This window comes from Oncorhynchus gorbuscha, unplaced genomic scaffold (assembly GCF_021184085.1).
Source record: "Oncorhynchus gorbuscha isolate QuinsamMale2020 ecotype Even-year unplaced genomic scaffold, OgorEven_v1.0 Un_scaffold_4506, whole genome shotgun sequence".
Classification (NCBI taxonomy): domain Eukaryota; kingdom Metazoa; phylum Chordata; class Actinopteri; order Salmoniformes; family Salmonidae; genus Oncorhynchus; species Oncorhynchus gorbuscha.
Genome location: NW_025748508.1, coordinates 1 through 26,500, shown reverse-complemented (window position 1 = coordinate 26,500; position 26,500 = coordinate 1). Strand labels below are relative to the sequence as shown.

Sequence of the window (26,500 nt, the reverse complement as noted above, 5' to 3'; positions counted from 1 at the left end):
AGCATAGTGGGAGGTCATTCAGTAACTCCCTGATAGCGAGCTGAGGTCAGCATAGTGGGAGGTCATTCAGTAACTCCCTGATAGCGAGCTGAGGTCAGGATAGTGGCAGGTCATTCAGTAACTCCCTGATAGCGAGCTGAGGTCAGGTCAGTGGCAGGTCATTCAGTAACTCCCTGATAGCGAGCTGAGGTCAGGTCAGTGGCAGCTCATTCAGTAACTCCCTGATAGCGAGCTGAGGTCAGGTCAGTGGCAGGTCATTCAGTAACTCCCTGATAGCGAGCTGAGGTCAGGATAGTGGCAGGTCATTCAGTAACTCCCTGATAGCGAGCTGAGGTCAGGATAGTGGGAGGTCATTCAGTAACTCCCTGATAGCGAGCTGAGGTCAGGTCAGTGGCAGGTCATTCAGTAACTCCCTGATAGCGAGCTGAGGTCAGCATAGTGGGAGGTCATTCAGTAACTCCCTGATAGCGAGCTGAGGTCAGGATAGTAGCAGGTCATTCAGTAACTCCCTGATAGCGAGCTGAGGTCAGGTCAGTGGCAGGTCATTCAGTAACTCACTGATAGCGAGCTGAGGTCAGGATAGTGGGAGGTCATTCAGTAACTCCCTGATAGCGAGCTGAGGTCAGGATAGTGGGAGGTCATTCAGTAACTCCCTGATAGCGAGCTGAGGTCAGGATAGTGGCAGGTCATTCAGTAACTCCCTGATAGCGAGCTGAGGTCAGGATAGTGGCAGGTCATTCAGTAACTCCCTGATAGCGAGCTGAGGTCAGGTTAGTAGCAGGTCATTCAGTAACTCCCTGATAGCGAGCTGAGGTCAGCATAGTGGGAGGTCATTCAGTAACTCCCTGATAGCGAGCTGAGGTCAGCATAGTGGGAGGTCATTCAGTAACTCCCTGATAGCGAGCTGAGGTCAGGATAGTGGCAGGTCATTCAGTAACTCCCTGATAGCGAGCTGAGGTCAGGTCAGTGGCAGGTCATTCAGTAACTCCCTGATAGCGAGCTGAGGTCAGGTCAGTGGCAGGTCATTCAGTAACTCCCTGATAGCGAGCTGAGGTCAGGATAGTGGCAGGTCATTCAGTAACTCCCTGATAGCGAGCTGAGGTCAGGATAGTGGCAGGTCATTCAGTAACTCCCTGATAGCGAGCTGAGGTCAGGATAGTGGGAGGTCATTCAGTAACTCCCTGATAGCGAGCTGAGGTCAGGATAGTGGGAGGTCATTCAGTAACTCCCTGATAGCGAGCTGAGGTCAGCATAGTGGGAGGTCATTCAGTAACTCCCTGATAGCGAGCTGAGGTCAGGATAGTGGCAGGTCATTCAGTAACTCCCTGATAGCGAGCTGAGGTCAGGATAGTGGCAGGTCATTCAGTAACTCCCTGATAGCGAGCTGAGGTCAGGTCAGTGGCAGGTCATTCAGTAACTCCCTGATAGCGAGCTGAGGTCAGGTCAGTGGCAGGTCATTCAGTAACTGCCTGATAGCGAGCTGAGGTCAGGTCAGTGGCAGGTCATTCAGTAACTCCCTGATAGCGAGCTGAGGTCAGGATAGTGGCAGGTCATTCAGTAACTCCCTGATAGCGAGCTGAGGTCAGGATAGTGGGAGGTCATTCAGTAACTCCCTGATAGCGAGCTGAGGTCAGGATAGTGGCAGGTCATTCAGTAACTCCCTGATAGCGAGCTGAGGTCAGGATAGTGGCAGGTCATTCAGTAACTCCCTGATAGCGAGCTGAGGTCAGGTTAGTAGCAGGTCATTCAGTAACTCCCTGATAGCGAGCTGAGGTCAGCATAGTGGGAGGTCATTCAGTAACTCCCTGATAGCGAGCTGAGGTCAGCATAGTGGGAGGTCATTCAGTAACTCCCTGATAGCGAGCTGAGGTCAGGATAGTGGCAGGTCATTCAGTAACTCCCTGATAGCGAGCTGAGGTCAGGTCAGTGGCAGGTCATTCAGTAACTCCCTGATAGCGAGCTGAGGTCAGGTCAGTGGCAGGTCATTCAGTAACTCCCTGATAGCGAGCTGAGGTCAGGTCAGTGGCAGGTCATTCAGTAACTCCCTGATAGCGAGCTGAGGTCAGGATAGTGGCAGGTCATTCAGTAACTCCCTGATAGCGAGCTGAGGTCAGGATAGTGGGAGGTCATTCAGTAACTCCCTGATAGCGAGCTGAGGTCAGGATAGTGGGAGGTCATTCAGTAACTCCCTGATAGCGAGCTGAGGTCAGCATAGTGGGAGGTCATTCAGTAACTCCCTGATAGCGAGCTGAGGTCAGCATAGTGGGAGGTCATTCAGTAACTCCCTGATAGCGAGCTGAGGTCAGGATAGTGGCAGGTCATTCAGTAACTCCCTGATAGCGAGCTGAGGTCAGGTCAGTGGCAGGTCATTCAGTAACTCCTGATAGCGAGCTGAGGTCAGGTCAGTGGCAGCTCATTCAGTAACTCCCTGATAGCGAGCTGAGGTCAGGTCAGTGGCAGGTCATTCAGTAACTCCCTGATAGCGAGCTGAGGTCAGGATAGTGGCAGGTCATTCAGTAACTCCCTGATAGCGAGCTGAGGTCAGGATAGTGGGAGGTCATTCAGTAACTCCCTGATAGCGAGCTGAGGTCAGGTCAGTGGCAGGTCATTCAGTAACTCCCTGATAGCGAGCTGAGGTCAGCATAGTGGGAGGTCATTCAGTAACTCCCTGATAGCGAGCTGAGGTCAGGATAGTAGCAGGTCATTCAGTAACTCCCTGATAGCGAGCTGAGGTCAGGTCAGTGGCAGGTCATTCAGTAACTCACTGATAGCGAGCTGAGGTCAGGATAGTGGGAGGTCATTCAGTAACTCCCTGATAGCGAGCTGAGGTCAGGATAGTGGGAGGTCATTCAGTAACTCCCTGATAGCGAGCTGAGGTCAGGATAGTGGGAGGTCATTCAGTAACTCCCTGATAGCGAGCTGAGGTCAGGATAGTGGGAGGTCATTCAGTAACTCCCTGATAGCGAGCTGAGGTCAGGTCAGTGGCAGGTCATTCAGTAACTCCCTGATAGCGAGCTGAGGTCAGGTCAGTGGCAGGTCATTCAGTAACTCCCTGATAGCGAGCTGAGGTCAGGTCAGTGGCAGGTCATTCAGTAACTCCCTGATAGCGAGCTGAGGTCAGGATAGTGGGAGGTCATTCAGTAACTCCCTGATAGCGATATATTCTATTCATATTCTATAGGTTAACATGAGAATAGACATATTCTATAGGTTAACATGAGAAGAGACATATTCTATAGGTTAACATGAGAAGAGACATATTCTATAGGTTAACATGAGAAGAGACATATTCTATAGGTTAACATGAGAAGAGACATATTCTATAGGTTAACATGAGAAGAGACATATTCTATAGGTTAACATGAGAAGAGACATATTCTATAGGTTAACATGAGAAGAGACATATTCTATAGGTTAACATGAGAAGAGACATATTCTATAGGTTAACATGAGAAGAGACATATTCTATAGGTTAACATGAGAAGAGACATATTCTATAGGTTAACATGAGAAGAGACATATTCTATAGGTTAACATGAGAAGAGACATATTCTATAGGTTAACATGAGAAGAGACAGATTCTATAGGTTAACATGAGAAGAGCCAGGTTCTATAGGTTAACATGAGAAGAGCCAGGTTCTATAGGTTAACATGAGAAGAGCCAGGTTCTATAGGTTAACATGAGAAGAGCCAGGTTCTATAGGTTAACATGAGAAGAGACATATTCTATAGGTTAACATGAGAAGAGACAGATTCTATAGGTTAACATGAGAAGAGCCAGGTTCTATAGGTTAACATGAGAAGAGCCAGGTTCTATAGGTTAACATGAGAAGAGCCATATTCTATAGGTTAACATGAGAAGAGACATATTCTATAGGTTAACATGAGAAGAGACATATTCTATAGGTTAACATGAGAAGAGACAGATTCTATAGGTTAACATGAGAAGAGACATATTCTATAGGTTGACATTAAGAAGAGACAGATTCTATAGGTTAAAATCATATAGAGATATACACAACCCAATGGGGGGGAAATGGTTGAATCAATGTTGTTTCCACGTCATTTCAACAAAAAATATTAAATTTGATCAAAGCAGGAACGGAGGGCATTACCAGATTATTTGAATCACTGTGGAAAACTGATTGGAATTGCAAATGTCATCAACGCTAAAATAATTTAGTTCGCTTTTTTCCCCCAACTTTTAACCTAAATCCAATGGTGACATTTTTTTGTTGATGTTAGTTGACAACTCAACCAAATGTAAATCAAAAATATATTTCCCGCTGACTGTACCTTTCTGAAGATAGATGATCAGGACAGTAATGACTTGGTGAATACACATTTAACACAACCACAGATTCATCATTCATTATGTATATATACACTAGATGACAGCCAGGGGGTGCTGTTTTGAAGCCGTCGTGCCTCCATCTTGGCACTCCCTCACCATTGTAAAATATACAGTATTTAGAAAGAGACAGAAATTACATGTATTCTATTACAGACACCTTATTGTATACCTTAAATTATATTATGTGAGCTAAACATAAATTATTATAATAATTTAAATATATATAAATCAAGTAAATCGTGATATTAGATTATTTTGCCATTTAAGCATTGCCTCACGTCAGATGGCGTCACTCCTACGCGACACTCGTCCCTCAACCGATCTGTCTTGTAGGTCGTGGAACTCATATATATATATACAGTTGAAGTCGGAAGTTTACATACACCTTAGCCAAATACATTTAAACTCAGTTTTTCACAATTCCTAACAATTAATCCTAGTAAAAGTTCCCTGTTTTAGGTCAGTTAGGATCACATCTTTATTTTAAGAATGTGAAATGTCTGAATAATAGTAGAGAGTGGGTCACATTCCCAGTGGGTCAGAGGTTTACATACACTCAATTAGTGTTTGGTAGCATTGCCTTTAAATTGTTTAAGTTGGGTCAAACGTTTCGGGTAGCCTTCCACAAGCTTCCAACAATACGTGGGGTGAATTTTGGCCCATTCCTCCTAACAGAGCTGGTGTAACTGAGTCAGGTTTGTAGGCCTCCTTGCTCGCACACGCTTTTTCAGTTATGCCCACAAATTTTCTATAGGATTGAGGACAGGGCTTTGTGATGGCCACTCCAATTTTATATTTGAGATTCTTCAAAGTAGCCACCCTTTGCCTTGATGATAGCTTTGTACACTCTTGGCACACTCTTTCTCTCAACCAGCTTCATGAGGTAGTCAACTGGAATGCATTTCATATTAACTGGTGTGCCTGTTAGTTGTGTTGTGACAAGGTAGGGGTGGTGTACAGAAGATAGCCCTATTTGGTAAAAGACCAAGTCCATATTATGGCAAGAACAGCTCATATAAGCGAAGAGAAACGACAGTCCATTACTGACATGAAGGTCAGTCAATACAGAATATTTCAAGAACTTTTAAAGTTTCTTCATGTGCAGTCGCAAAAACCATCAAGAGCTATGATGAAACTGGCTCTCATGAGGACCGCTACAGGAAAGGAAGACCCAGAGTTACCTCTGCTGCAGAAGAGAAGTTCATTAGAGTTAACTGTCTCTCATGAGGACCGCTACAGGAAAGGAAGACCCAGAGTTACCTCTGCTGCAGAAGAGAAGTTCATTAGAGTTAACTGGCTCTCATGAGGACCGCTACAGGAAAGGAAGACCCAGAGTTACCTCTGCTGCAGAAGAGAAGTTCATTAGAGTTAACTGTCTCTCATGAGGACCGCTACAGGAAAGGAAGACCCAGAGTTACCTCTGCTGCAGAAGAGAAGTTCATTAGAGTTAACTGTCTCTCATGAGGACCGCTACAGGAAAGGAAGACCCAGAGTTACCTCTGCTGCAGAAGAGAAGTTCATTAGAGTTAACTGTCTCTCATGAGGACCGCTACAGGAAAGGAAGACCCAGAGTTACCTCTGCTGCAGAAGAGAAGTTCATTAGAGTTAACTGTCTCTCATGAGGACCGCTACAGGAAAGGAAGACCCAGAGTTACCTCTGCTGCAGAAGAGAAGTTCATTAGAGTTAACTGTCTCTCATGAGGACCGCTACAGGAAAGGAAGACCCAGAGTTACCTCTGCTGCAGAAGAGAAGTTCATTAGAGTTAACTGGCTCTCATGAGGACCGCTACAGGAAAGGAAGACCCAGAGTTACCTCTGCTGCAGAAGAGAAGTTCATTAGAGTTAACTGTCTCTCATGAGGACCGCTACAGGAAAGGAAGACCCAGAGTTACCTGTCTCTCATGAGGACCGCCACAGGAAAGGAAGACCCAGAGTTAACTGTCTCTCATGAGGACCGCTACAGGAAAGGAAGACCCAGAGTTACCTCTGCTGCAGAAGAGAAGTTCATTAGAGTTAACTGGACCTCAGAAATTTCAGCCCAAATGCTTCACAGAGTTCAAGTAACAGACACATCTCAACACCAACTTTTCAGAGGAGACTGCGTGAATCAGGCATTCATGGTCACATTGCTGCAAAGGACTCCAAAGGAAACTACTGAAGGACACCAATAAGATGAAGAGACTTGCTTGGGCCAAGAAACACAGGCAATGGACATTAGACTGTTGGAAAACTGTCCTTTGGTCTGATGAGTCCAAATTTGAGATTGAGATTTTTGGGTCCAACTACAGTGCCTTTGTGAGACTCCGAGTAGGTGAATGGATGATCTCCACATGTGTGGTTCCCACCGTGAAGCATGGAGGAGGAGGTCTGATGGTGCTTTGCTGATGACACTGTCAATTATTTATTTAGAATTCAAGGCATACTTAACCAGCATGGCTACCACAGCATTCTGCAGCGATATGCCATCTCATCTGGTTTGCACTTAGTGGGACTATTATACATCTCCAGGCTGTATAGGGGCTATTTGACCAATAAGGAGAGTGATGGAGTGCTGCATTACATTAGGAGTGCTGCATTACATTACCTGGCCTCCACAATCACCCGACCTCAACCCAGTTGAGATGGTTTGGGATGAGTTGGACCACAGAGTGAAGGAAAAGCAGCCAACAAGTGCTCAACATATGTGGGAACTCCTTCAATACTGTTGGGAAAGCATTCCAGGTGAAGCTGGTTGAGAGAATTCCAAGAGTGTGCAAAGCTGTCATCAAGGCAAAGGGTGGCTACTTTGACGAATCTCAAATATAAAATACATTTAGATTTGTTTAACACTTTTTTGGTTACTACATGATTCCATGTGTGTTATTCCATAGTTCCGATGTCTTCACTATTATTATACAATGTAGAAAATAGGAAAAAGTAAGAGAAACCCTTGGATGAGTAGGTGTGTCAAAACCTTTGACTGGTACTGTATATAAAAACATTTTACTTCAAGTAGATTACTGATGTTACTGTCCCCAATATAAGAACAAAAAAATACTTAAATACATGTAATGTTGTCCTTGACACATTTAATTTAAATACTGTAAAATTCCATTCACTCCTATGGAGGACTGCTTCTACTGGGTAGTGCAAATATGGCCGACCGTTGGCTTCAAAGTCTCTCATTGATTCATCAGCATTCCAGGGTTTGTTTACATCATTGTTAATAATACTGCCCCCTCTCTGCTCTTCTGTAGGGGAGCAGAACATTGAGGCCTCAGACCATATATTAGGCTCTCGCAGCGGTCTAAGGCACTGTATCTCAGTGCAAAAGTGGGTCACTACAGTCCCTGGTTTGAATCCAGGCTGCATCACATCCAGTTGGGATTGGGAGTCCCATAGGGTGGCGCACAATTGGCCCAGGGTCGTCCCGGGTTTGGCCGGGGTAGGGGAGGGTTTGGCCGGGGTAGGGGAGGGTTTGGCCGGGGTAGGCCGTCATTGTAAATAAGAATTTGTTCTTAACTGACTTATATATTTTTTAATATAGATGTCACAGTTATGAGTGAAGAGGTGTGGAGTCAGGCGCAGAGAGCAAAGATGTGGGAAAAACAACACGCTTTTATGTCCCGAAACACAACATGTACAAAGTGAAAACACAAATGAACAGAAATATAACCAGACAGCGTGAAACCCAAAATACAACAAAATACACTCAACCAACAAAACAGACGAACAAGCCCGCGCGAAACAGAAGCGGGCTAAACAGACTATATATACCCTATCCTAACAATCAAACTAGAAGCAGGTGCTACCAATTAGACAAAACTAAACGAACACAGAACAACGGATCGGCGATAGCTAGTAGACCGGCGACGACGACCGCCGAGCGCCACCCGAACAAGAAGGGGAGTCACCTTCGGTAATATTCGTGACAATAGAGCAGGTCGGCAGGAGAATAAATAACATCCTACACCTCATCCACCAGCCTGTGCTCTTAGAAAAAGGGTTTCCAAGTTTTACCTGGAACCAAAAAGAGTTCTTCTAAGGGTTCTCCTATGGGGATAGCCGAAGAACGCTTTAAGGTTCTAGATCAGGGATAGGCAACCGTGGTCCTGGAGTGCCGCAGGCACTTCATGTTTTTGATTGAACCAACCTGGAATACCAGGTGTGTTGAATTGAGGCAATCACTGAACTGATCAATTAGCTCAGATGGTCAGGTGTGGAGCCTAGTTGGAACGACATCCTGCAAGCCCTGCGGAACTCCGGGAACAGGGTTCTAGAACAGGGTTCTAGATGGCACCGTTTCTTCTATGTGTGAGGTGACCAGAGGACCATTAAGGAGCCTCAGGCAATGGTTGCCATGTTTGATACATGCATTACATCACACACATATTGTGTATGTAGCTATGCACTGAATATGGAGGAGGTCCCAAATGTGATATTGATTCAAATCTCTATTTTGCTACATAACAAGTACAGTATGATATAAACTTGCCATCTTTTTAACAATGATCTCTTCCTGTTCTCACTCTAGGTGTAACCTCGTAGAAGGTATCGACAATCAGTACATCAAAAGTTGCCTGTATGACCCAAAGACGTCCCCACTGTGTCCCATTTTCAGACTGGGCGACTTGGTACAGATGTCTGGCTTCAACTTCGCCGCCATAGCCAAAGTGGTGAGCAATATGCTATTATATTTATGAGTAAAGGGGGTTTGCAAGTACCTGTCAGTCCCTGTATGGCTGTGTGTCTTGTTGTAATGAGGTATAATGGTGGTGTTATTGGTAACGAGGTATGATGATGGTGGTGTTATTGTTAACGAGGTATGATGATGATGGTTTTGTTGGTAACAAGGTATGATGATGATGGTGTTATTGTTAACGAGGTATGATGATGGTGTTATTGGTAATGAGGTATGATGTTGGCCTTATTGGTAACGAGGTATGATGGTGGTGTTATTGATAACAAGGTATGATGGTGGTGTTATTGGTAACGAGGTATGATGGTGGTGTTATTGGTAACAAGGTATGATGGTGGTGGTGTTGGTAACGAGGTATGATGGTGGTGTTATTGGTAACAAGGTATGATGTTGGTGTTATTGGTAACTAGGGATGATGATGGTGGTGTTATTGGTAACAAGGAATGATGGTGGTGTTATTGGTAACGAGGTATGATGGTGGTGTTATTGGTAATAAGGTATGATGGTGGTGTTATTGGTAACGAGGTATGATGATGGTGGTGTTATTGGTAACGAGGTATGATGGAGGTGAGGGATGATGATGGTGGTGTTATTGGTAACAAGGTATGATGGTGGTGTTATTGGTAACGAGGTATGATGGAGGTGAGGGATGATGATGGTGGTGTTATTGGTAACAAGGTATGATGGTGGTGTTATTGGTAATAAGGTATGATGGTGGTGTTATTGGTAACGAGGTATGATGATGGTGGTGTTATTGGTAACGAGGTATGATGGAGGTGAGGGATGATGATGGTGGTGTTATTGGTAACAAGGTATGATGGTGGTGTTATTGGTAATAAGGTATGATGGTGGTGTTATTGGTAACGAGGTATGATGATGGTGGTGTTATTGGTAACGAGATATGATGGTGGTGTTATTGGTAACGAGATATGATGGTGGTGTTATTGGTAACGAGGTATGATGGTGGTGTTATTGGTAACAAGGTATGATGATGGTGTTATTGATAACGAGGTATGATGGTAGTGTTATTGGTAACAAGGTATGATGGTGGTGTTATTGGTAACGAGGTATGATGATGGTGGTGTTATTGGTAACGAGGTATGATGGTGGTGTTATTGGTAACGAGGTATGCTGATGGTGGTGTTATTGGTAACGAAATTATGATAGTGTATCGTGCTGTTTGGGGTTAGTGGTACCCTCATTGACTGGATGCATTGTTGTTGATAGTATTGTGCTGTTTGGGGTTAGTGGTACCCTCATTGACTAGATGCATTGTTGTTGATAGTATTGTGCTGTTTGGGGTTAGTGGTACCCTCATTGACTGGATGTATTGTTGTTGATAGTATTGTGCTGTTTGGGGTTAGTGGTACCCTCATTGACTGGATGTATTGTTGTTGATAGTATTGTGCTGTTTGGGGTTAGTGGTACCCTCATTGACTGGATGTATTGTTGTTGATAGTATTGTGCTGTTTGGGGTTAGTGGTACCCTCATTGACTGGATGTATTGTTGTTGATAGTATTGTGCTGTTTGGGGTTAGTGGTACCCTCATTGACTGGATGTATTGTTGTTGATAGTATTGTGCTGTTTGGGGTTAGTGGTACCCTCATTGACTGGATGTATTGTTGTTGATAGTAACGTACGGTTTGGGGTTAGTGGTACCCTCATTGACTGGATGTATTGTTGTTGATAGTATTGTGCTGTTTGGGGTTAGTGGTACCCTCATTGACTGGATGCATTGTTGTTGATAGTATCATGCTCTAACAAGGTATGATGGTGGTGTTATTGGTAACGAGGTATGATGGTGGTGTTATTGGTAACGAGGTATGATGATGGTGGTGTTATTAGTAACAAGGAATGATGGTGGTGTTATTGGTAACGAGGTATGATGGTGGTGTTATTGGTAACGAATTATGATAGTGGTGAGGTATGATGATGGTGGTGTTATTGGTAACGAATTATGATAGTGGTGAGGTATGATGATGGTGGTGTTATTGGTAACGGGGTATGATGGAGGTGAGGTATGATGATGGTGGTGTTATTGGTAACGAGGTATGATATTGGTGTTATTGGTAACGAGGTATGATGATGGTGGTGTTATTCGTAACAAGGTATGATGATGGTGGTGTTATTGGTAACAAGGTATGATGGTAGTGTTATTGGAAATGAGGTATGATGATGGTGTTATTGGTAACGAGGTATGATGGTGGTGTTATTGGTAATGAGGTTTGATGGTGGTGTTATTGGTAACGAGGTAAGATGATGGTGGTGTTATTGGTAATGAGGTATGATGATGGTGTTATTGATAACGAGGTATGATGATGGTGTTATTGGTAACGAGGTATGATGATGGTGGTGTTATTGGTAACAAGGTACGATGATGGTGTTATTGATAACGAGGTATGATGATGGTGGTGTTATTGGTAACGAGGTATGATGATGGTGGTGTTATTGGTAACGAGGTATGATGATGGTGGTGTTATTGGTAACGAGGTATGATGATGGTGTTATTGGTAACGAGGTATGATGATGGTGTTATTGGTAATGAGGTATGATAATGGTGGTTATTGGTAACGAGATATGATGATGGTGGTTATTGGTAACGAGGTATGATGGTGGTGAGGTATGATGATGTTGGTTATTGGTAACGAGGTATGATGATGTTGGTTATTGGTAACGAGGTATGATGATGGTGGTGTTAGCGAGTGGAGCGAGTGGTCGCATCTGCACGTCGCTCCAACGGGTAGTATAACTTTTTCATTATATTTCATTATATCACAACGGTTTGATTTGTCTTATCTTAGCAATTTCTTCTCAGCTAGCTACATAGCCATCTTTGTATCAAAGATAATTGCGTAATTATCGTATTTCGCCGTCCTAACGTAGTCTTCACTAGCCAGCTAGCTAACGTCCACTGATTAGCTGCACTGAGAAACTATTACTATTACACTCAACTGAACGACTTGATTAGTTTAGTGTTAGCTACCTACATAGCTGTCTTTGCTGTCTTCGTATCATCGTATCCAAGATAATTGTGTTGTTTAGGTTTAGAGTGTGTAGTCTTAGAGTGATTATCTTAATTTACCGAGGTTAGCTAGCCAGCTATTTGTCGTCCTTAACGTAGGTGACTCTGCTAGCTAGCCAACTCTGCTAGCTAGCCAACAGCTAGCCAACGCTAGCCAACGTCTTCTGTATAGAACTCAACTACCCGGTCGCATTCACAGGTTGTATCACTTTTTCACTTCATTTCATTACAGTACAACGGTTTGATTTGTTTGATCGTAGCTAGCTACTTAGCTAGCTACATAGCCGTCTTTGTATCAAAGATAATTGGGTAGTCTAGAGCGATTTTCTAGGTTCGCTAGCCATCTATTGTCGTTCTTTTAACGCAACGTAACGTAAACAACACTGCTAGCTAGCCTGCTAGCCCCCGAATAGCAACACTGCAGAAACTATTACACTCAACGGAACGACTTGATTAGTGTAGTGTCAACAACGCACCCACTGCCAGCTGGCCTACTTCAGCAGTACTGTATCATTTTAATCATTTTAGTCAATAAGATTCTTGCTACGTAGCTTAACTTTCTGAACATTCGAGACGTGTAGTCCACTTGTCATTCCAATCTCCTTTGCATTAGCGTAGCCTCTTCTGTAGCCTGTCAACTATGTGTCGTGTTTATCCCTGTTCTCTCCTCTCTGCACAGACCATACAAACGCTCCACACCGCGTGGCCGCGGCCACCCTACTCTGGTGGTCCCAGCGCGCACGACCCACGTGGAGTTCCAGGTCTCCGGTAGCCTCTGGAACTGCCAATCTGCGGTCAACAAGGCAGAGTTCATCTCAGCCTATGCCTCCCTCCAGTCCCTCGACTTCTTGGCACTGACGGAAACATGGATCACCACAGACAACACTGCTACTCCTACTGCTCTCTCTTCGTCCGCCCACGTGTTCTCGCACACCCCGAGAGCGTCTGGTCAGCGGGGTGGTGGCACCGGGATCCTCATCTCTCCCAAGTGGTCATTCTCTTTCTCCCCTTACCCATCTGTCTATCGCCTCCTTTGAATTCCATGCTGTCACAGTTACTAGCCCTTTCAAGCTTAACATCCTTATCATTTATCGCCCTCCAGGTTCCTCGGAGAGTTCATCAATGAGCTTGATGCCTTGATAAGCTCCTTTCCTGAGGACGGCTCACCTCTCACAGTTCTGGGCGACTTGAACCTCCCCACGTCTACCTTTGACTCTTTCCTCTCTGCCTCCTTCTTTCCACTCCTCTCCTCTTTTGACCTCACCCTCTCACCTTCCCCCCTACTCACAAGGCAGGCAATACGCTCGACCTCATCTTTACTAGATGCTGTTCTTCCACTAACCTCACTGCAACTCCCCTCCAAGTCTCCGACCACTGCCTTGTATCCTTTTCCCTCTCGCTCTCATCCAACACCTCCCACACTGCCCCTACTCGGATGGTATCGCGCCGTCCCAACCTTCGCTCTCTCTCCCCCGCTACTCTCTCCTCTTCCATCCTATCATCTCTTCCCTCCGCTCAAACCTTCTCCCACCTATCTCCTGATTCTGCCTCCTCAACCCTCCTCTCCTCCCTCTCTGCATCCCTTGACTCTCTATGTCCCCTATCCTCCAGGCCGGCTCGGTCCTCCCCTCCCGCTCCGTGGCTCGATGACTCATTGCGAGCTCACAGAACAGGGCTCCGGGCAGCCGAGCGGAAATGGAGGAAAACTCGCCTCCCTGCGGACCTGGCATCCTTTCACTCCCTCCTCTCTACATTTTCCTCCTCTGTCTCTGCTGCTAAAGCCACTTTCTACCACGCTAAATTCCAAGCATCTGCCTCTAACCCTAGGAAGCTCTTTGCCACCTTCTCCTCCCTCCTGAATCCTCCGCCCCCCCCCCCCTCCTCCCTCTCTGCAGATGACTTCGTCAACCATTTTGAAAAGAAGGTCGACGACATCCGATCCTCGTTTGCTAAGTCAAACGACACCGCTGGTTCTGCTCACACTGCCCTACCCTGTGCTCTGACCTCTTTCTCCCCTCTCTCTCCAGATGAAATCTCGCGTCTTGTGACGGCCGGCCGCCCAACAACCTGCCCGCTTGACCCTATCCCCTCCTCTCTTCTCCAGACCATTTCCGGAGACCTTCTCCCTTACCTCACCTCGCTCATCAACTCATCCCTGACCGTTGGCTACGTCCCTTCCGTCTTCAAGAGAGCGAGAGTTGCACCCTTCTGAAAAAACCTACACTCGATCCCTCCGATGTCAACAATTACAGACCAGTATCCCTTCTTTCTTTTCTCTCCAAAACTCTTGAACGTGCCGTCCTTGGCCAGCTCTCCCGCTATCTCTCTCTGAATGACCTTCTTGATCCAAATCAGTCAGGTTTCAAGACTAGTCATTCAACTGAGACTGCTCTCCTCTGTATCACGGAGGCGCTCCGCACTGCTAAAGCTAACTCTCTCTCCTCTGCTCTCATCCTTCTAGATCTATCGGCTGCCTTCGATACTGTGAACCATCAGATCCTCCTCTCCACCCTCTCCGAGTTGGGCATCTCCGGCGCGGCCCACGCTTGGATTGCGTCCTACCTGACAGGTCGCTCCTACCAGGTGGCGTGGCGAGAATCTGTCTCCTCACCACGCGCTCAAAACCACTGGTGTCCCCCAGGGCTCTGTTCTTGGCCCTCTCCTATTCTCGCTATACACCAAGTCACTTGGCTCTGTCATAACCTCACATGGTCTCTCTTATCATTGCTATGCAGACGACACACAATTAATCTTCTCCTTTCCCCCTTCTGATGACCAGGTGGCGAATCGCATCTCTGCATGTCTGGCAGACATATCAGTGTGGATGACGGATCACCACCTCAAGCTGAACCTCGGCAAGACGGAGCTGCTCTTCCTCCCGGGGAAGGACTGCCCGTTCCATGATCTCGCCATCACGGTCGACAACTCCATTGTGTCCTCCTCCCAGAGCGCCAAGAACCTTGGCGTGATCCTGGACAACACCCTGTCGTTCTCAACTAACATCAAGGCGGTGGCCCGTTCCTGTAGGTTCATGCTCTACAACATCCGCAGAGTACGACCCTGCCTCACACAGGAAGCGGCGCAGGTCCTAATCCAGGCACTTGTCATCTCCCGTCTGGATTACTGCAACTCGCTGTTGGCTGGGCTCCCTGCCTGTGCCATTAAACCCCTTCAACTCATCCAGAACGCCGCAGCCCGTCTGGTGTTCAACCTTCCCAAGTTCTCTCACGTCACCCCGCTCCTCCGTTCTCTCCACTGGCTTCCAGTTGAAGCTCGCATCCGCTACAAGACCATGGTGCTTGCCTACGGAGCTGTGAGGGGAACGGCACCTCAGTACCTCCAGGCTCTGATCAGGCCCTACACCCAAACAAGGGCACTGCGTTCATCCACCTCTGGCCTGCTCGCCTCCCTACCACTGAGGAAGTACAGCTCCCGCTCAGCCCAGTCAAAACTGTTCGCTGCCCTGGCCCCCCAATGGTGGAACAAACTCCCTCACGACGCCAGGACAGCGGAGTCAATCACCACCTTCCGGAGACACCTGAAACCCCACCTCTTTAAGGAATACCTAGGATAGGTTAAGTAATCCCTCTCACCCCACCCCCCCTAAGTTTTAGATGCACTATTGTTAAGTGACTGTCCCACTGGATGTCATAAGGTGAATGCACCAATTTGTAAGTCGCTCTGGATAAGAGCGTCTGCTAAATGACTTAAATGTAAATGTAAATGTAAATGTGTTATTGGTAACGATGTATGATGGCGGTGTTATTGATAACGAGATATGATGATGGTGATATTGGTGACATGGTATGATGGTGTTATTAGTAACAAGGTATGAAGGTGGTGTGATTGGTAACGAGGTGTAATGATGGTGTTATTGGTAACGAGGTATGCTATGTCAAAGGTCATTTCTGAGTGAAAGCTTAGTAGAACACTCAAATTGGAACTGATTTAAAAAGTGTTTGAAGACACTGGTGTTATTGATGTCTCCGTTGATTGCTTATGTTGTTTATGGTATCGTGCTGTTTGGGGTTAGTGGTACCCTCATTGACTAGATGTATTGTTGTTGATAGTATCGTGCTGTTTGGGGTTAGTGGTACCCTCATTGACTGGATGTATTGTTGTTGATAGTATCGTGCTGTTTGGGGTTAGTGGTACCCTCATTGACTGGATGTATTGTTGTTGATAGTATCGTGCTGTTTGGGGTTTAGTGGTACCCTCATTGACTGGATGTATTGTTGTTTATGGTATCGTGCTGTTTGGGGTTAGTGGTACCCTCATTGACTGGATATATTGTTGTTGATAGTATCGTGCTGTTTGGGGTTTAGTGGTACCCTCATTGACTGGATGTATTGTTGTTGATAGTATCGTGCTGTTTGGGGTTAGTGGTACCCTCATTGACTAGATGTATTGTTGTTGATAGTATCGTGCTGTTTGGGGTTAGTGGTACCCTCATTGACTGGATATATTGTTGTTGATAGTATCGTGCTGTTTGGGGTTAGTGGTAACATCGTTGACTGGATGTATTGTTGTTGATAGTATCGTACTGTTTGGGGTTAGTGGTACCCTCATTGACTGGATGCATTGTTGTTGATAGTATCGTGCTGTTTGGAGTTAGTGGTACCCTCATTGACTGGATGCATTGTTGTTGATAGTATCGTGCTGTTTGGGGTTAGTGGTAACATCGTTGACTGGATGTATTGTTGTTGATAGTATCGTACTGTTTGGGGTTAGCGGTAACATCGTTGACTGGATGTATTGTTGTTGATAGTATCGTACTGTTTGGGGTTAGCGGTAACATCGTTGACTGGAAGTATTGTTGTTGATAGTATCGTACTGTTTGGGGTTAGTGGTAACATCGTTGACTGGATGTATTGATAGTAACGTACGGTTTGGGGTTAGTGGTACCCTCATTGACTGGATGTATTGTTGTTGATAGTATCGTACTGTTTGGGGTTAGCGGTAACATCGTTGACTGGATGTATTGTTGTTGATAGTATCGTACTGTTTGGGGTTAGCGGTAACATCGTTGACTGGATGTATTGATAGTATCGTGCTGTTTGGGGTTAGTGGTACCCTCATTGACTGGATGTATTGTTGTTGATAGTATCGTACTGTTTGGGGTTAGTGGTACCCTCATTGACTGGATGTATTGTTGTTGATAGTATCGTGCTGTTTGGGGTTTAGTGGTACCCTCATTGACTGGATGCATTGTTGTTGATAGTATCGTGCTGTTTGGGGTTAGTGGTAACATCGTTGACTGGATGTATTGTTGTTGATAGTATCGTACTGTTTGGGGTTAGCGGTAACATCGTTGACTGGATGTATTGATAGTAACGTACGGTTTGGGGTTAGTGGTACCCTCATTGACTGGATGTATTGTTGTTGATAGTATCGTACTGTTTGGGGTTAGTGGTACCCTCATTGACTGGATGTATTGTTGTTGATAGTATCGTGCTGTTTGGGGTTTAGTGGTACCCTCATTGACTGGATGTATTGTTGTTGATAGTATCGTGCTGTTTGGGGTTTAGTGGTACCCTCATTGACTGGATGTATTGTTGTTTATGGTATCGTGCTGTTTGGGGTTAGTGGTACCCTCATTGACTGGATATATTGTTGTTGATAGTATCGTGCTGTTTGGGGTTTAGTGGTACCCTCATTGACTGGATGTATTGTTGTTGATAGTATCGTACTGTTTGGGGTTAGTGGTACCCTCATTGACTAGATGTATTGTTGTTGATAGTATCGTGCTGTTTGGGGTTAGTGGTACCCTCATTGACTGGATATATTGTTGTTGATAGTATCGTGCTGTTTGGGGTTAGTGGTAACATCGTTGACTGGATGTATTGTTGTTGATAGTATCGTACTGTTTGGGGTTAGTGGTACCCTCATTGACTGGATGCATTGTTGTTGATAGTATCGTGCTGTTTGGAGTTAGTGGTACCCTCATTGACTGGATGCATTGTTGTTGATAGTATCGTGCTGTTTGGGGTTAGTGGTAACATCGTTGACTGGATGTATTGTTGTTGATAGTATCGTACTGTTTGGGGTTAGCGGTAACATCGTTGACTGGATGTATTGTTGTTGATAGTATCGTACTGTTTGGGGTTAGCGGTAACATCGTTGACTGGATGTATTGTTGTTGATAGTATCGTACTGTTTGGGGTTAGTGGTAACATCGTTGACTGGATGTATTGATAGTAACGTACGGTTTGGGGTTAGTGGTACCCTCATTGACTGGATGTATTGTTGTTGATAGTATCGTACTGTTTGGGGTTAGCGGTAACATCGTTGACTGGATGTATTGTTGTTGATAGTATCGTACTGTTTGGGGTTAGCGGTAACATCGTTGACTGGATGTATTGATAGTAACGTACGGTTTGGGGTTAGTGGTACCCTCATTGACTGGATGTATTGTTGTTGATAGTAATCGTACTGTTTGGGGTTAGTGGTACCCTCATTGACTGGATGTATTGTTGTTGATAGTATCGTGCTGTTTGGGGTTTAGTGGTACCCTCATTGACTGGATGCATTGTTGTTGATAGTATCGTGCTGTTTGGGGTTAGTGGTAACATCGTTGACTGGATGTATTGTTGTTGATAGTATCGTACTGTTTGGGGTTAGCGGTAACATCGTTGACTGGATGTATTGATAGTAACGTACGGTTTGGGGTTAGTGGTACCCTCATTGACTGGATGTATTGTTGTTGATAGTATCGTACTGTTTGGGGTTAGTGGTACATCGGATTGACTGGTTTGGGGTTTATGTATCATTGATGGATGCATTGTTGTTGATAGTATCGTGAGTGGTAACATCGGACTGGATGTATTGTTGTTGATAGTATCGTACTGTTTGGGGTTAGCGGTAACATCGTTGACTGGATGTATTGATTGATCTGACAGGGTGGGGCGATTGGTATCATCATTGACTGGACCTGTAACCTGGACCATGACCAGTCAGACTGTAAACCGATCTACTCCTTCCACGGTCTCTATGGAAACCCCGACGAGGCAGACACGGCCAGAGCATCTGTGGGATACAACTTCAGGTAAATTAAACACCAGGGTCTTGTGGTTTATGCTGCAGACCTGAGTCAGAGTCAGCATGGGTTTTGAAGTCCAATTCTACTTCTCTTCTACATTTCTACATGGGTTTTGAAGTCCAACTTTACTTCTCTTCTACATTTCTACATGGGTTTTGAAGTCCAACTTTACTTCTCTTCTACATTTCCTGTCCTATCTCAATAAATCATTAACAAAGTATTTATTGATCATTCAGGCCACTTTCTTAAATTGAAAAGCCTTTTCTGAGTTAAGATTCCAAATAAATGAAAGAAAAACACAGAGAAAGGTGTCGTGTTAGCCATGGGGGTCGTGTTAACCATTGGGGTCGTGTTAGCCATGGGGGTCAGGAAAAAACCATTGGGGGTTGTGCTAACCATTGGGGTCGTGTTAGCCATTGGGGTCGTGTTAGCCATGGGGGTCGTGTTAGCCATTGGTGTCGTGTTAGCCATTGGGGTCGTGTTAGCCATTGGGGTCGTGTTAGCCATTGGGGTCGTGTTAGCCATGGAGGTCGTGTTAGCCATGGAGGTCGTGTTAGCCATTGGGGTCGTGTTAGCCATTGGGGTCGTGTTAGCCATTGGTGTCGTGTTAGCCATTGGGGGTCGTGTTAGCCATTGGGGTTGTGTTAGCCATTGGTGTCGTGTTAGCCATGGGGGTCGTGTTAGCCATGGGGGTCGTGTTAGCCATGGGGGTCGTGTTAGCCATGGGGTCGTGTTAGCCATTGGGGTCGTGTTAGCCATTGGGGTCGTGTTAGCCATGGGGGTCGTGTTAGCCATGGGGGTCGTGTTAGCCATTGGGGTCGTGCTAACCATTGGGGGTTGTGCTAACCATTGGGGTTTGTGCTAACCATTGGGGTTTGTGCTAACCATTGGGGGTTGTGCTAACCATTGGGGGTCGTGCTAACCATTGGGGGTCGTGCTAACCATTGGGGGTCGTGCTAACCATTGGGGGTCGTGATAACCATTGGGGTCGTGCTAACCATTGGGGGTCGTGCTAACCATTGGTGGTTGTGATAACCATTGGAGGTTGTGCTAACCATGCGACTAAGGAAGTTACACTATTCATTATACAGCTCACTCTTCTTAGTTGCATGGCTAGGGTCATGTGAGAAGCAGAAGAGGGATACAGATCTGAACACTAGCCTAGAGGCTGAAACGTGTATCTAAACGTTGTGCTTTAGGTACGCAAAGCACTATATGGAGGACACACAGGAGAAAAGAACGCTTCTGAAAGTGTTTGGGATTCGATTTGACATCATTGTGCGTTCAGTGGTAAGTTCATGAAGTTCATGGTTGCGATCCGTGTAAAATTCCAGAGAGTATTTTTGAATTCCTCCCTTACGACTGTAGATTTAAAACGTTTAAAGATTGTTGATGTTATTGTTATTTTCCAGGCCAGAAAATTTGATATCATTCCAACACTAACAGCTATAGGATCTGGTGTTGGAATCTTTGGAGTGGTGAGTCTTTCAATACTACACTTCCTGTCTAATACTACACATCCTGTCTAATACTACACATCCTGTCTAATACTACACATCCTGTCTAATACTACACATCCCGTCTAATACTACACATCCTGTCAAATACTACACATTCCATTAAATACTACACATTCCATTAAATACTACACATTCCATTAAATACTACACATCCCATTAAATACTACACATTCCATTAAATACTACACTTCCTGTCTAATACTACACTTCCTGTCTAATACTACACATCCTGTCAAATACTACACATTCCATTAAATACTACACATTCCATTAAATACTACACATTCCATTAAATACTACACATTCCATTAAATACTACACATCCCATTAAATACTACACATTCCATTAAATACTACACTTCCTGTCTAATACTACACTTCCTGTCTAATACTACACATCCTGTCAAATACTACACATTCCATTAAATACTACACATTCCATTAAATACTACACTTCCTGTCTAATACTACACTTCCTGTCTAATACTACACATCCTGTCAAATACTACACATTCCATTAAATACTACACATCCCATTTAATACTACACATCCTATCTAATAATATATATATTATCTGATACTGCAAAACTTACAGAATCTCCAGTAGTCTACTGTATATCTCTTAAACAGCGTGTATAGAAATAGACTAAACAAATATGTTTATCTATTAAACAATGTAATGGAGGTAGTTGTGATCCCAAAATTACATTAATATAATATTTCTCTGGCTCAAATTGTGCTCTACTTCTGCTGTTTCCAAAGGCGACTGTAGTATGTGATCTGATTCTCCTGTATCTACTACCCAAGAGGGAATTCTACAACAACATGAAATTCAAGGTCACTGAAACGATGGAGAAGGTGAGTTTACATCAAACTGTTGCGTAACATCCAGTTTAAACACCAGGTGGCAGCAAAGAGGCATTCAAATAAAAATACAAAAATTAGTTGTGCAGAAAACTGGGCAGACAGATCCTCAACAGTACACACGATCATTTACCCAACAGTTCATGTGTTCTAAGAAACCTAAGAAACAGAATACAAGAAAGAGATCTAAGAAATGCAGGATACTAGTAATTTGCTCCTCCTTTGGGGAAGGCTACTGTATCCCACTTCATTTCTAATACGCATTAGTGTTAATACGCGTCAGTGCATCCTGTATCAAAGGTTGACTGGTCCTCATTTAAGCCCAGTAGATTTGTATTTATTTTATATTAACCTTTATTTAACGAGGCAAGTCAGTTAAGAACAAATTATTATTTACAATGAATACTGAAAGGCCTCCTGTGTAGCAACACAGCATGGTAACAACACAACATGACAACAACATGGGAGCACCACAACATGGTAGCAACATAATAACATAGTAGCAACACACTATGGCAGCAGCACAAAACATGGTACAAACATGATTGGGCACAGACAACAGCACAAAGGGCAAGAAGGTAGAGACAACAATACATCACGCAAAGCAGCCACAGCTGTCAGCAAGAGTGTCCAAGATTGAGGGGGGCGAATTTCAAAACTCTTCCGTGGTAGAATACACCAATTGATGAGAGAAGAAGAATCCCTTCGCCTATTAACGTATTGACACTCTCCGACATAAGCATTTCACTGTGCCCTTTACAAACTTGCTGTGTCCTGTGCACGTGACCAAGAAACTTGGATTTTATTTGATACATTTGGTGACCACTTTTCTGGCTCGGAGAGGAGAGGAGGATGGAGGTGTAGAGGGGAGGACAGACTTTTTACCCAATTGAGAATCTCCTGTCAACTGAAACGCTGTGGATATGCAACCACTTGGATGTGGACATCACATGTTATGGGTCACATGCACATATTTAGTAGATGTTATTGGTCACATGCAGATGTTATGGGTCACATGCACATATTTAGTAGATGTTATTGGTCACATGCACATATTTAGCAGATGTTATTGGTCACATGCACATATTTAGTAGATGTTATTGGTCACATGCACATATTTAGTAGATGTTATTGGTCACATGCAGATGTTACCAATTTGTAAGTCGCTCTGGATAAGAGCGTCTGCTAAATGACTTAAATGTTAAATGTTAAATTGGTCACATGCACATATTTAGTAGATGTTATTGGTCACATGCACATATTTAGCAGATGTTATTGGTCACATGCACATATTTAGTAGATGTTATTGGTCACATGCACATATTTAGTAGATGTTATTGGTCACATGCACATATTTAGTAGATGTTATTGGTCACATGCACATATTTAGCAGATGTTATTGGTCACATGCACATATTTAGTAGATGTTATTGGTCACATGCACATATTTAGCAGATGTTATTGGTCACATGCACATATTTAGTAGATGTTATTGGTCACATGCACATATTTAGTAGATGTTATTGGTCACATGCACATAGTTAGCAGATGTTATTGGTCACATGCACATATTTAGTAGATGTTATTGGTCACATGCACATATTTAGTAGATGTTATTGGTCACATGCACATATTTAGCAGATGTTATTGGTCACATAGACATGGTTAGCAGATGTTATTGGTCACATAGACATGGTTAGCAGATGTTATTGGTCACATACACATGGTTAGCAGATGTTATTGGTCACATACACATATTTAGCAGAAGTTATTGGTCACATGCACATGGTTAGCAGATGTTATTGGTCACATACACATATTTAGCAGATGTTATTGGTCACATACACATATTTAGCAGATGTTATTGCGGGTGTAGTGAAATGCTTGTGCATTTCAGTGCAGTAATATCTAATATCTAATTCACAACAATACAATAGTTTGTAATATTATTTACCTTCATCTTTATTTCATATATACACTCAAACTCAACTCTTACAAAGTAAATATGTTTAAAAGACATTAGTTGAGAGTGTAATACTGGTTTCAAACAAGTAAAACAGAAGGTGGTCAGATAGAAAATGGATCGATATAAGTCTGAGTCTGTCTTTCAGGAACCTTTAGATGAGGTCAAGTCTGAAAAGGACGTATCAAAGGTGAGCACATAGTGTGTGTTTGTGTCACACACCAGTTATCACCTTTATAAACTGTTACTGTTTGTGGTTAAAGTGGGTGACAGGCCAACACACACACACATATATATACAGTGGGGCAAAAAAAGTATTTAGTCAGCCACCAATTGTGCAAGTTCTCCCACTTAAAAGAATAAGAGAGGCCTGTAATTTTCATCATAGGTACACTTCAACTATGACAGACAAAATGAGAAAAAAAATCCAGAAAATCACATTTTTATGAATTTATTTGCAAATTATGGTGGAAAATGAGAATTTGGTCACCTACAAACAAGCAAAGATGTCTTTTTTGCCCCACTGTATATATATATATATATATATATATATATATATATATATATATATTGTGGTGTAGCATGTCATTGATGTCTTCTTGGCCACACAGAAGCATTCAGAAGAGGTTCTAGTGCATCATGAGGCACCACTGTCAGAGTCTTAGCCCCTACAGCAGCTGCCTGGATCAGCTCAGTCTTAAGGTTTGTGTTGGCTGGTGTGGCTCCTCTGCTTTGTGTTGGAATACTTTTAAAAAACAACAACATCCTCTTTCCCTCCCTTCCTGAACTACAGTCTGATCTGACATGACTGGATCAGTGGACAGCTATCAGACTGTGTTCAGCCAATAGAAGGGGGGAGGATGAATGTATTCAAACATGGCCCAGAAGAAACACATTGGTGAACCACATAAGCATGTTTAAGTATTGGTGGGGAATTGATTAAGAGGAGTTCAATACATTTTTACATCTGACACAGTTTTTGCCTGGTGTGCACACTGTAATATACACCCCCCCACCCCCACCCCGTAGTCCTTTTGAACCACACAACGGGCGATATGGTGTGTTTTTTAAAGAGTCCCATTTGAACATGGGCCTGGGTTTGTGTTCCTCTCCAACAGAGTGATGCTGCGGAGGGGTCCTGACTCCTGGGCTCCAGTCTGCAGTAACAGCTGGCTGCGACTCCAACAGACTGACTCCAGACTGCACTGACACATCTTAAAGCATAAAACAAGTGTGATGGTTTTCTGCCTTGTGTTCACTCTCCAGCTGAATGATTCAACTGCCATTTAATTGCCTTCAAATCCTGTCAACAGATCTCAAACAATGCCCTTCCGGCTCAATGATTCAACTGCTATTTATTGCCTTCAAATGTCAACAGACCTCAAACAATGCTCTCAGTTTAGGATATTTTTTTATTTTACCTTTATTTAACTAGGCAAGTCAGTTAAGAACAAATTCTTATTTACAATGACAGCCTTGTTCAGGGGCAGAACCACAGATTTTCACCTTGTCAGCTCAGGATTCGATCTACAAACCTTTCGGTTAGTGGCCCAACGCTCTAACCACTAGGCTACCTGCCGAGATAGATAGTAACGGAACATTCTTTCAGACTGCTTCCACCCTCCTTTGTTTGTCTAATAATAATAATCAGGGAAACAGTTTAATCATCTGAATGTGATACAAAACAAGGCATCGATGTGCTTTAGGAGCGCTGCTCTCTCAATGTGTCATAATTAGAACTATGTGTTTTTATTTATTTATTTGACCTTTATTTAACCAGGCTAGTCAGTTAAGAACAAATTATTATTTTCAATGACGGCCTGGGAACAGTGGGTTAACTGCCTGTTCAGGGGCAGAATGATAGATTTGTACCTTGTCAGCTCGGGGGTTTGAACTTGCAACCTTCCGGGTATTAGTCCAGGCTACCCTGCCGCCTCTACACTCTAACCACTAGGCCACCCTGTTAGTTTGTGTTAGTTTAGGGTTGGTTCATTAACTGAAAGAATCATGTGTTTTATAACACATTCGTTACCTTAAAGTACCCTGGTTTATTAACACATGTTATAATATCTGTTTATAACACATTCGTTACCTTAAAGCCGTGGTTCACTCAGAAACATTCTCTATTTTCTATGGGGACACATTTCTACACATTTTGTCATGGGGTGCAGGAAAATGTTGCCGTTTTAAAGGTCATTTTCTTGCAATTCTATACATTTTGCCATGTCTAATGTGTATATTTGAGTGACATTACTACAAAATCTCTGGGCTAAAAAACGTTAGCTGACGTGGGCTAGTAGATCTGGACACTTTCTGACACGTTATAAATATCTCTCTAAGGTCTGTAATGACTGACAGGACAAGAGGAACTGAGGATGTACTTCCCAGTGTAGAAGCTGCACCTTGTGTATTCTACTATTACAACTTTCAGGAGTAAGTTGAAAGCCGGTTTTTCCAACCTCTTCCATCAGCACAGCACACACATGTTGTCTTCAAGAAGCAGAAGAATTCGATGACTACTGGCACAGGCGTATTCCACCTTGAAATACTGTAATAATGACATATTTTTGATCTTTAAATCTTTCTCATCAATCAACAAGTTTGTGATTGATACGCAAATTCAATAAAACATTGTTGAAGGTTGTACTCTTGCATATACTTTGACTGATTACTTACAAAAAGACATGATTCAATTATTCCTGATATTTTAAATTATTTTATTATGTTTTGGTGTAGAAAAAGCATGCAAAAAACAAACATCGTATTTATATATTGGTACATATTTACACAATAACAGTTGCATTCAGTACAGGTTTGACATGCTTTTCCCCCATTTATACCTGGTTCTAACATGTATCCTTATCTTGTCCTGTTTACACTTGTAAAATCTGATCCCAATCAGATCACAATGCATATTTTCTATAACCTTCTAAAAATGTTGGTCACAATCAGAATGTGGACAATGTCAGGATGGACAACTGGCACGTTAGCACCGGGTATGAAAGAGGCTTCAGAAATATGCAGAACAGTACATACATCGAATAAACCCATTGAACAA

The 26,500-nt window shown here is 43.7% G+C and overlaps 1 protein-coding gene across 1 annotated transcript in view; it reads left to right on the top strand.

Annotated features, from left to right (window-relative positions):
• Positions 1 to 25,608, top strand: part of LOC124028603 (P2X purinoceptor 1-like) — a gene marked incomplete at its 5' end in the record, with an annotated part of 32,381 nt that extends 6,773 nt beyond the window's left edge. Inside the window, 6 exons of the mRNA XM_046340633.1 lie at positions 8,868 to 9,009; positions 18,955 to 19,100; positions 20,294 to 20,384; positions 20,507 to 20,572; positions 21,378 to 21,473; positions 24,561 to 25,608. Coding sequence (XP_046196589.1) covers positions 8,868 to 9,009; positions 18,955 to 19,100; positions 20,294 to 20,384; positions 20,507 to 20,572; positions 21,378 to 21,473; positions 24,561 to 24,584 — 565 coding nt within the window. The remainder of the gene's footprint in view (positions 1 to 8,867; positions 9,010 to 18,954; positions 19,101 to 20,293; positions 20,385 to 20,506; positions 20,573 to 21,377; positions 21,474 to 24,560) is intronic.
• Positions 25,609 to 26,500: the final 892 nt, after the last annotated feature.